This window comes from Heterocephalus glaber, unplaced genomic scaffold (assembly GCF_053883595.1).
Source record: "Heterocephalus glaber isolate CG9 unplaced genomic scaffold, H.glaber_assembly_v1.0 deba00001497, whole genome shotgun sequence".
NCBI lineage: Eukaryota > Metazoa > Chordata > Mammalia > Rodentia > Bathyergidae > Heterocephalus > Heterocephalus glaber.
In genome coordinates, this window is record NW_028258320.1 from 19686157 (window position 1) to 19698095 (window position 11939).

The window sequence follows — 11939 nt, forward strand, 5'->3', positions numbered from 1 at the left end:
ACCCCCTCCCATTTAAAAATTTTAATGGGAAACACACATCAAGACAAAAAGTGAAAAAGATACAAAGATACAAAAGGGTATATACAGGGCGGGGGATTTAACTCAGTGGTTCTGCTGGCTGCCTGAAAAGTGAAAGGTCCTGAGTTTGATCCCCGGTACCAAAAACAAACAAACAAACAAACAAACAAATAAATGGGTATTTACAAAGTACCTCTGTCTTGTAACTTTGTTTCCCAGTATCTAGTAGTCCTAGCAACTTTTGTATTCAAAGACCCATTTCTTTCTGACCCCTCTCCCTCATTACCCTGCCATAAGCAGCCAGAGTTACGTGGACAATTAAATCACCAGGCAAAGAATCACCACTAATCATCTTATACACAGTTCTTGGATATCAGGTTTCTAGGGACAGCTTTCAAGGACTTGGTTCCTTTTGTGTAAATATTAAAGTTATACCAGAAGTCCACAGATAATGACCAATACCATTGATGTATAGATCTTGATTTTTTAAATTATAAAGATGTAATAGAATTGGGCTGGGAATTTAGCTCAGTGGTTCTGCCTCCTGCCCTGTAAGCACAAGGACCTGAGTTCGATCCCTGGTACCAAAAAAAAAAATGAAGATGTAATAGAATTAACACACTATTGTGAAAAAACCAAATACAATAAGATATGTAATAAACCAATACAATAAGATACGTAATAAAAATGAATCTAGGGCTGGAGATTTAGCTCAGTGGTGCCACCGCCTGCCTTGCAAGTGCAAGTTTCTGAGTTCGATCCCTGTACCAAAAAAAAAAATTATCTTTATTCCAACCCCCATGTCTACTTCCCTCTCTTGTGTTTCTCTTTAGAAATCCTCCATATAATATACACATACACTGTTACATTATCCTTTTAAGGGAACAAAGGGAAATGCAATATTTAGAAAATTTTTGTTATCTGAGGATAACTGGATTGAAAAAATTCACCAAAAGTGAATCCATTTAAAATTAGGGCCACTATTCATAGTAAGTAATTATAATAGTTACAGTAGTGATAATTATAATAGTAGTTTAATCTCTGACAAGGATCAAAGCATACACAGCCTTATTTAATTTTTTTGTAGTAAAATACACATAAAATAAAATTCACCATTCTAACCCTTCTGAAGTACACAATTCACCAGTATTAACTATATTCACAATATTACTCATCTATTGCTACTTTCTATAACAGAACTTTTCATCACTCCAAAAAGAAATCCATTAACAATCATTCCCTATTTCCTTTTCCCCTAACCCCTGATTACAACTAATTGTTTTCTATCTCTATGGATTGTCTATTATGGATATTTTATTAGGTGAAATAATGAAATATGTGACCGTTTTTGATCTGGCTTTTTTCACTTAGTATGTTTTCAGGGCTCATCCAAGTTGTAGCATGTATCAGTACCTCATTGATTTTTATGAATAAATAATGTTTCATTGTACACACACATATATGTATATGTCACATTTTTTGTGGTACTGGGATTAAACCCAGGACCTCTGCATTGAGCTATATGCCCAGTCATTTTTACTTTTTTATTTTGAAACAAGGTCATGCTACATCACTGACTTGCCAAGGCTGTGCTTGAACTTATAATTCTCCTGCCTCAGCCACTCAGAGTCCTGGGTTACAGGCATGCACCACCATGCCTGTTTTCTTTTTCTTTAAGCACATTTTTGTTATCTGTTCATTAGTTGATGAATGTTTGGGTTGTTTCTCCTTTTGGCTTTTGAACAGTGCCCCTATGAAAATTTGTGTACAAGTTTTTCTTTGAAGACCCGTTTTCAGTTATTTTGGGTATATATCTATAAATGGAATTGCTGGGTCATACAACGATTCTGTGTTTAGCTTTCTTTCTTTCTTTCTTTCTTTCTTTCTTTCTTTCTTTCTTTTTTTTTGGTACTGGGGGTCAAACTCAGGACCTTGTGCTTGCCAGGCAGGTGCTGTGCCACTGAACTAAATCCCTGGCCCTGTGTTTAGCTTTCTGAGGAACCACCTCATTTTTTGAATCTCTCTAGTGCTTGCCTTTTTGGTCTGTACCATGATATGACATTAGTTTTCCAAATTAGTGATGATTAATTAATCAGTTAATTTTTGGATTAATCAATATCTGGATTAATTGATGAATATCTGGTTAATAGTCAAGTCCAATATTATATTTAGCACTATGATGTTATATTAGGTGTTATACATATTGAACTTTAAATGTAGAAACCATACAGTTTGGTTTAATATTTGTGTGTTTACTTTAAATTAGTCAATGCACTGGGCTGTCAGAGATAAGAAAGACCTGATGCTGGAAGAATCTGACCAGACCCATACCAAGAAGATTAAAAATGAGGAATGGAATGAGCAAAGAGAAATAAAGGAAGAGACACTGGGTCCAGCCACAGAGAAAATGGAGCAAAAGAAATCTGAGTCCCTTGAGAAGTCTGTCTATCCACAAAATCCAGATTCTCCAAGTAAGTCATGTCATACAGCTTTGCAGAATAGAGAAGGTCTGAAACTAAAGACTTCACTTCATATTGTGTTTATTTGCAACCTTCTCCAATTTGCACAGTAGTGTCAAACCTAAGATTGGTTTAGCATCTTAAAAGCTTCTGAGCAGCTGGGAGAGGTGGTACAAACTTGTAACTCTAGCTACTCTGGAGGCTAAAACAGGAGGATTCTGTATCACCATTAACACAGAAAGTGGAGAATACGTTACTCCAAAGGGAAACCTGTGATGTTTCTCAGACTATCTTTTGCTTTACTGAAACAGCACTAGCTAACATTTACTGAATGTTTGCTATGTGCAGAGACAATCTTTATATATATGACTTTACATTATTACCTCATTTAATTTAAATTTTGCATATATTAACTTTTTAAGCCCTCACTAGAAACTTGGAAGATTGATACTACTATCAGTAATCTCATTTTACAAGTGATGAACACCTAGAAAGGTCGAATAGTTTGCTCAAGGCTAATACAGCTTAGCTGTGGCATGGCAGGGGTTTGAACCAAGGCAATGTGGCCTCAGAGTCTGTGTCGAAGACACTGCACTATCCTGCGGTGACTCCTCATATGGAAGTAGCTCTGTAGTCAGTCTGAATCATTTATAGGTCCACTGAAGGAGGGTGTTAAGAGAAATTCAACTCCTGGGTCCCAAGCTTCACCACCTGAGTTCACAACCTAGCTGTAGTACTTATTATCTGTATCACTTAGCAAAAGTTATCTAATTCTCTAGACCTCAGTTTCCTCCTCTATAAAATGGGCATAATAATAATGATCTTCTCACAGAGTTACCATGAGGATTAAATGGGGAGATTCAATCAAAATGCTTGGCATAGTGATTGATTTGCCTATAGCAGGCTGTATTTGTCGGCTTTCTTTTTGCTGAGACATGATATATAGCACCCACAATTTGGAGGGGGGTTAATTTGCTCTTAGTTCTCGTCCATGATTGGCTAGCTCCAAGGCAGAGACATCATGGTGGAAGGGTAGAGCAAAGCTGCTTAGTTCATGGAGGCCAGGAAATCTGAGAGGAACAATTGAGGGACCATACAGAGTACAAAGGGCACACTTCCATAACCCACCCTCACACAGGAGTGTGCTCCACTAATCTGCTAGGTGTTTCTTTTTTTTTGGTACTGGGGATCGAACTTGGGACCTTGTGCTTGCAAGGCAGGCGGTGGCACCACTGAGCTAAATCCCTGGCTGCTAGGTGTTTCTTTTTTTCTTTTTTTTTTTCTAGGTGTTTCTTAATCCACTGAAGCTGACATATCAGGATTAATTGTTGCACAGGCTTTGGGTAAATGTTGGCTGCTATTATTTCCTGGTCTGTCTGTCCATCCTGCTGCCAATAGTTTAGGTGTTTTGTGCACATACACTTTAACTGTCCTTCAAGTTCTTATTTGTTGATTCTCAGGGTTGTGATGCAGTACCCCATTAGAATTTGGCCTTTAAGTAGAAGGTTCCTGAACATTCTTGAACACTTGTTTGGAAAGAAGATAATTAGATAGCTTGTGGTGAATGAAGCCTTTATAGAAATGGTCACTTCAAATTTCTCTTTGGGGAGAACTTTTACATAGTTGGTAGTTGCTGGGAATGAGGAATTTTGTTTAGAGTTTGATTCAGGTGTCTCTGCTGGTTACCCAAGAGACCTCTGTAGTGTCGTCACATTTGTTGCACAATGGTCACAGTGGTTAAATGATAACAATCTTGATCAAAGCAGAAGAGTGCATTTCATAAAACAGAATTTTAAGCCAATACACACATTCAAACATGTCTCCCCCTGTTCTCCCCACTGTATGCACAAATAGGCAAACATGCAAACATTCCACCTTTCAGCCCTGGAATGTTCAGTTCTGTGTAACCCCCAGGTCTATCTGTTTTAGCCAGATTTATTTATTTATTTTTGTGGTACCAGGGATCAAACTCAGGGCCTTTACACTGAGCTACATCCCCAACGCTTTTTCATTTCTTATTTTGAGACAGAGTCTCAGTAAGTCACAAAGTTGTGCACGGTGGGCTTAAACTTGAAATCCTTCTGCCTCACCTCCTAGAGTGCTGAGATTACAGGTGTGTGCCACCACTCCCGATTCTAGTCAGATTTAGACCTAGTCCATTTTTTACAAGAACTGGGAGGAGGGGTTGGACATTGCAGAAAGTCAGACATGTTACTGAGGTCCCCCTTGAGCCTCTCTCAAGGATTCTGTGACATTTTTTCTTTCTTTTTAAAATAGTTATTTTGATACTTCTAAAAATCAAGCAATATGAGTTTATCAGTTAAAAAAAAAAAAAAAAGAAAGAATCATAGATAGAGAGTAACTTGGTGTTTGCCCCAGTCTCCCATCCTCCTCTGCTCTGCTTCTGGAAGCAGCTGTTATGGATGCTCCAATGTGTCTCCTACACTGTTCTCTATGCTAATCCAAGTGGATATGAGTATTTTCACCCTTACACGAACCTTAAAAATAAAGAAAGGGTTATATTGTGCACATACCTCTATGTTATTCAGTGGTCAAGAGTGCTGACTTTAGACTCAGCTATGGGATTTCCACCGATGAGATGTATGACCTTGGGTTAACCCTTCAGTATCTGAGTTTTCTTATCTGTAAAATGGTCAAAATATTAGTGTCCACCTTGTGAGTTTTCTTGAGGAGATAATAACTTAATATTTGTAAAGTATTTAGATTAGTGCCAGCCACATGATAAGTGCTCTTTTCAGTGTTAGCTTTTATTGTTACAGGACTTGTCCTGACCTAGAGCCTCACATTCATAAAGAATGCATCCTTCTTAACAGCTGATAATATTCCACACTTGTAGTTATAGCATCATTTATTCAGAAAAATTGTGATGCCAATTTTGATGTCCTCACATTGTGAAGGGTATACTCTTACTGCAGTTTAAGAATGAAACCAGGGCCAGGGATTTAGCTCAGTGGTTCCATTGCCTGCCTTACAAGTGCAAGGACCTGAGTTCGATCCCTGGTACCAAAAAAAAAAAAAAAAAAGAATGAAGCCAAAGGAGAGACAATTGTTGTTCTGAGAAGAATCATGAAGTTCCACCAGAGGCAGCTACTAGTATTTTCTTAATGCTGTTTAAGAAAGATCCCTGGCATCAAAAAAAAAAAAAAAAGAAAAGAAAAAAAAAAGAAAAGAAAGAATTGGCTCTTCAAGTAGCACCTTAAAGTTGGAGTTTGATATATTAAAGTATATCAGCATGATGATAAATTCATTTTATTATAGTGTAAATTTTTTGTTGTTGTTGTTTTGTCTTTTTGGTATCGGGAATTGAACTCATGACCTTGTGCTTGCCCGGCAGGTGGGGTGTCACTGAGCTAAATCCTCGTCTGTAAGTTTTTGTAACATGAGCATTTAAGAAATATTATTCACATCAGCCTTATCAAGCCTTGAGTGGCCTCTCATATATTACTTTTCAGCATGTTTGCTCATTTCTCCAAGCCTTCCTTAATGCTGACTTTGGAGTTTGCCTTATGATGCTTCTGTGATGAGCAGTCATCACTGTCCCTCTCATATTCTGACTTCATTGGAACCAGTAAAATATGGAGCATGACATCTGAAAACTGGTGTGCAAGGCAGTCTCACCTCTACTTTCTGTTTAAGTATATGATAACTATGTCTTTTGATAAGGACAATGCTAGAATCAGATAGTTTTATGTAAATCCCAGAATAACAACTAAAAATTTCAAATGTAGCAGGTGGTGTTGGTGAGCTGCTATATCCTGCAGACATTCACCTGCCCAGGCATTGCCAACACTTGGGCCTCTGTCACAAACATGGAGGCTCTCAGAGGGCTCTCTCTATTAGTAGAGCCTGCTTGGCAGCAGATGAGTAGGCAGTAGGTGCCAGGGCGTAAACACCCTCTGGATGCAGCCATCACAGTAAAGGATGCGAGTGGGAGCCTGGGTTCCCCAGGCCCTTCACCCTTCTCAGAGGATATCTCTAAGGACTTGTATGTTGTTTCCCAGGATTCCCTAGTGGATCAAGGTCCAGTCATTTAGGGTGACAACGTGGCTGATAAGGTACTTCTTACAGATTTGGTTTCCTTTCCCGTTCCCCTACCAATGTCTCCTGGGGTCACCTTCTATATTACCGACTGTCATTTAAATTCTTGTCTAGGTGTCTGTATTGGTTACTTTTCTGTTGCTGGGACAAAATACCTGACATATACAAGTTAAAGGAGGAGCAGTATAGTTTGGCTCATGGTTTCAGAGGCTTTAGTCCCTGGCCAGCTGGCTTGAAGGCAGCAATATCATGGTAGAAGGATGTGATGAGGGAGAGCTGCTCACCTCATGGTAGCCAGCAAGCAGAAAGGGGAAAAGCTGAGAGAAAAGGGCCAGGGATAGCCTAGAAAGACATGTTTGCAGTGACCCACCTCATTCATTCAGGCCCCACGTCCTGATAAGCTAGTTGAGCTATGAGTTCATCAATAGGTCAATCCACTTGATGAAGTTAGAGCCCTCATGATCCATTCAGTTCCTTAGATTCCATCAGCTGGTAACCAAGTCTTCAAGACAGTGAGGCTTTGGGGGACATTTTGGATCCCACATATAATGTGTCTATCTCTGGAGGAACCCAAATCTGAAACTACATCTTTTTAAAACCATGAAAATGGTACTTAAGTACTATAGGAATGTGAGAAAATATGGTCAAGTGAAAGGAAGAAAATAATATAGCTAAATCTAAAAGGAACACATTGTACATACATTGTTGAATTTCAATTATAGGTAGTCAAAAACAACTTCCCTTTCCCTTTATCCCCAAATGGAAATTCTTTGATTTGTTTTCTCTGGCAGTTCTAAAAAAAGTGTAACCAAATCCTGTTTTCCTGATATAAACTGTAAATTATTCTATGTCTATTTTTCCCAACTAGATATTTAATTTAAATGTCAATGGAAACATATTTTATGTATTGTTTTTTAAATTGCTTTTTCACTAGTGATATTACAAATGTAAAAAACACAAAATATACCTTTTCTATTGCAGAAAAATAAAGTCTGGATAAACAAAGAGTATAAAAATGATAATTATATCTATTCCAACTACTAAGTACTAGGTACTAAGGTGTACTTCCTTTTATGTTTAAAAAATTTATGTAATACCTACACAGATAATTAATTTAGGAATGAGCTCATACTGTATAAGCTGTTTTCTAATTATCTATCACATATTAATATTCTGTGAGCATTTTTCTGTGACAGTAAATATTAAAAAATATAAAATCTTTGTAAATAGGGAGGAATGGAGGGGTTGAAGGGAGGGCTGGGCAAGGGTGAAAAATAAGATCCAAGAGAGATTATGTAAAGGTGCAAATTTCCAATGATGAATGTCATTATATTGTATACCTAAAATGTACCAATGATTAGAATGAATAATCGATAATGCAAAATAGGAAGAAAAGGTCCAAAGGGGTAGGGGTAGTGGGAGGGGCAGGGGAAAGGAAAGAAGGGAAAGGAAAAATGCTGAGAAATGGAAAAAATGGAAATAAAGTCTTTGTAAATAGGGAAGGGTGGAGGGCGTGAAGGGAGGGCTAGGAATGGGGAAAAAATAAGAACCAAGATGCATTATGTAAAGGTACAATTCCCAATGAGAAATGTAATTGTGTTGTATACCTACAATGTACCAATAAAAGAATTTAATAAAGTGTAAAAAAAAATATTGGGGTTGGGGTGTAGCTAAAAGATAGAGCACATGCTGAACATGTGCAAGGTTCTGGGTTCAATACCCAGCATGCACACAAAACATTGTTAATAACTATATCAAAGCCCTTTAATCATCTTCCTATTAAATTTTAAAATTGTTTTTTGATTAAAAAAATCACAATTATAAATGCTACCATCATAAATATCCTTATAGTTAAACCCTTGGGCATATCCATTATTATTTCCTTAGGATGAATTTTCAGAAGTAGAATTATTGGGTTATGGGTTTATACATTTTAGCAAGTTCGACAAATGATGCCAGATTGCTGTCCTGAAGAGTTTTACAAATGCATATATTACTGGTCTTCTTCCAGAAGAGGACAGTGTTCTTTAGTTTTCAACAATCATGTTTATTGTAATTTTTAAAAATCTCATTATCACAGAATTCAATTACTCGTATTTCTAGAGCTCCTTCACCATTAACCTTTCACTTTTTGAAAAGTTTTTGAAAGCTGTGTGAAAATAGTTTCCAATTTCTTTGTAGGTGAAATTGTTAAAACTGCCATCACTAGAGAGAATTAAGCATTTAAACATGTGAGGTTCTCTCATATAAATTGTACTTCCTTCTTCATAAGAACTTCAAAGTGTGCTTAAGTTAATGTGTTTCTGTAAAATATTAATAATCACACTGAAGACATACCCTTACATTTTACCTGTTGCAGTGAAATCTTATCTCCAAGCTGTTTTATTATTATGAGTCTTTATTTTTCTTTTCCTATCTCTGATTTAAAAAAGTTTCTTTACTCTCTTCTATAGGTTTTTCAGATGTGAACTCTTGGCATTTTCGTTTCCGCTGGTCTGGGGATGCCCCCTCTGAACTCCTGAGGAAGTTCAGAAACTATGAAATATGATATGCCCTGCTTCGCCTGAGGGAGAGCAAGTCTGTTGCCTGTGATGCTGGAATATTTTACGATTGTTATGCTTGTGAATTGCTCAGTATTGATTGATTCCTCCAACTTTGAACCCATCCTCACAATGTGGCTGTTTTTGGTACTGCTTTTGGTTGGGAATTGAACCCAGGCCCTTGTGCGCGCTCTACTCCCCAGCTCCACAATGTGTGTATGTTTTGAAGTGTGAAAAGTTTTAGAAGACTAGTTTCTCTCAATAATGAATCTATTAAACTTCTTATGTATAAGTAGGTTGTATTGTATGTTTTTCTGCTAATACTATTTATAGAAATCCATTTAAAAATTAGTTTCTGTATTTAAATATTATATTGATGTACCATGATCTCTATTAGTTAGTGCTGGAGGTATAAATCATGTTTTCTGACTCTTTAGTTAGGTGAAATTACTTGTCTTTGTTCCATGGAGTGAAATAAATAATTTTCCCAAAGTTCATAATTGTATTTATAATTTAACTATATTTTAAAAATGTTTTGGGTGGTTATTTCTACTTTAGTAATTGTGAATTTTAAAGATTGTGAGTTATTTGAGGAAATGTTATGTTTTTAACAACATTTCTTATAAAAGCAAATGATAAAACTTTTTTTAGCAAATGATAAATTTATAAATTATGTCCTAACTATGACAATAGGCCTGCTAGGTAACCAAACCTCATTAGGTTGCAGTTATTGATGGTCATATGTAGTCTATGGCTGGTTTGTACCTTTTGAACAAATGAATAGAAAATTAAGAAGAAAAAAAGATTTTGGAAGCTGGATGTGGTGACACATGCCTGTAATCCCAGCACTGTGGGAGGCTGAGGCAGGAATCTTGCAGGTTCAAGCTCAGCCTGGTAAATTTAGCAAAACTGTCTCAAAATAAAAAATAAAGAAAGATCTGGGGCTGTACCTCAGTGGGAATGCCCTGGGTTCATTCTCTGGTACCATAAAACAAAACATAGTTTGAGCAGATGTCCCTTAGTCAATGACATAGTTTTAATTGGTCTAATAGCAAAATAAGATAAAATAAGAAAGTAGCAAACACTGTGGTCTCAGTATTTATGTCCACAATTCTTATGTTGCAATACTCCCCCAGAGGTGGAGTTAGGAGGTAGAGCCTTTCTGAGGTGATTAGGTTTGTGAGGATGGAGCCTTCATGAATGAGATGTGTGGTGAGGGAGGGAGGGAGAGAGAGGAGAGAGAGAGGGAGAGAGAGAGAGGGAGAGAGAGAGAGAGAGATTTTTCAGAGTGCCCTTAACAGACCACTACATCTGCCTTGACCAGAGTTCCCAGCCTCTAAGCTGTGAGAAATAAATTTCTATTATTCACAGGATACCCAGGTTATGACTTTTGTTATAGCAGTTTGACAGTATGTTTTAAAAAAGTTAGACACATTCAGTATAAAGGGTTTGTTACTGATCCAGGCTCCTTTTGCCCACTGTAGAGAATGCCAATTGCTGAAAAAACGTTCCCAGAAGTGAGTTCTTCATGAGGACACCAAGTGTGGAGGTGGGAGATCCAAGTTTCAAATCTGCCTCCCTGACGCTAGAGTTCAGGGGTACCTATGAATAAAGAAAGAAGCAGGGTGAGTGAAGGCATGGGGAAAGGAGACAGGAGGTGATCAGTAGTCTGATGATCTGCAGGTGGAGTTTTTGGCCCTTGGTGTGAAGCTCACCCATTGGACACTTGTGCAGGCTCAAGGGAAGAGTCATGGACTCAACAAAAGTGGTCCTCAAGTCCCTGAAAAGTAACCTGGGCAACTGTTAGCATCATAACTCACCTGTCAGAGTGTTGTCTATAGCAAAGCTAGTAGGAGACTAATAATACATCCTTCAGTTGTGTGACCTCCGAAGTACATGATTTTTAAAGTCAACTAAAAGCAAGTAAAGCTAGAAGATTTATTTAGGGTTTCCCTTGGTTAGAGAGTGTCTGTTTTTCAGAAATTTTGTCCTTCCTACCAGTGTGGTTTCAAATGTTCTTCCTTTCATGAAATGGCCTGGAGTAGATTGTTACTAGTTTGCTGGGGCTATTGTAACCAAAGAGCATGGACTGGATGGCTTAAGCAACATTTCTCAACAGTTCTAGAGGCTGGAAGTCCAAGATCAACGTGTTGGCAGGTTTTTGTTTTTAATTTTTTTTTTCCCTGAGGCTGCTCTTGGCTTGCACATGGCCACCTTCTTGCTGTAGCCTCACATGGCCTTTGCTCAGTTGCATACTTGGACCCAGGGTCTCTTCTTCCTATAAGACACCAGTCATGTTGGATGAGGGCCACTGTTATGACCTCATTTTCATTTCTTTACACCTTTAAAGAATGTATCTCCAAATAAGGTTATCTTCTGAGGTACTAGCAGCTTGGGGCTTCAACTTGTGAATTTTAGGAAAACACAATTCAGTGTTTGTAAAGTAGAGGCAATTAAAAAAAAAAGTAGTACAACCTTGAGTTGGCTCTAATTTTATTCAAATTTTTACTCTTTTGTCGAACTCAAAAGTCAAGGGCAGCAGTTTATACAGAATTCTTTTTTTCAACATTTTACTATTTCAGTAAAACATGGCTTGCCATTGTTGCCATTTTTGCAAAATTTATTTCAAAAATGCCAAAAATATAGCATGCTGAAGTTAGTAAAATGAACCTTTGGGCAACAATCTCCTGTCATAATTCCTCCCTGGCCCAGGTAGATGTTCAGATAAATATTGTATTGAATAATGACTTTCTGAATCCGAGAATCAGGGTTTTATTCATTTTCTATCCCCTGACTGATTTTTTTTTCTTTTGTACGGGGGGATCAAACTTGTACTTTTGAGGCAGATGGCAGAACCACTGAG

General features: G+C 37.5%; 1 protein-coding gene across 2 annotated transcripts in view; it reads left to right on the top strand.

Moving 5' to 3' along the window:
- The window catches only part of Dnajc12 (DnaJ heat shock protein family (Hsp40) member C12), a 51241-nt gene extending 41528 nt beyond the window's left edge, over positions 1-9713 (top strand). Inside the window, exons 4-5 of one of the 2 annotated variants that reach the window (XM_004846144.4) lie at positions 2285-2489; positions 8990-9713. In XM_004846144.4, coding sequence (XP_004846201.1) covers positions 2285-2489; positions 8990-9084 — 300 coding nt within the window. In that variant the 3' untranslated portion in view covers positions 9085-9713. The remainder of the gene's footprint in view (positions 1-2284; positions 2490-8989) is intronic. The other variant, XM_087184806.1, reaches the window with a different exon arrangement.
- The last annotated feature ends 2226 nt before the right edge of the window (positions 9714-11939 follow it).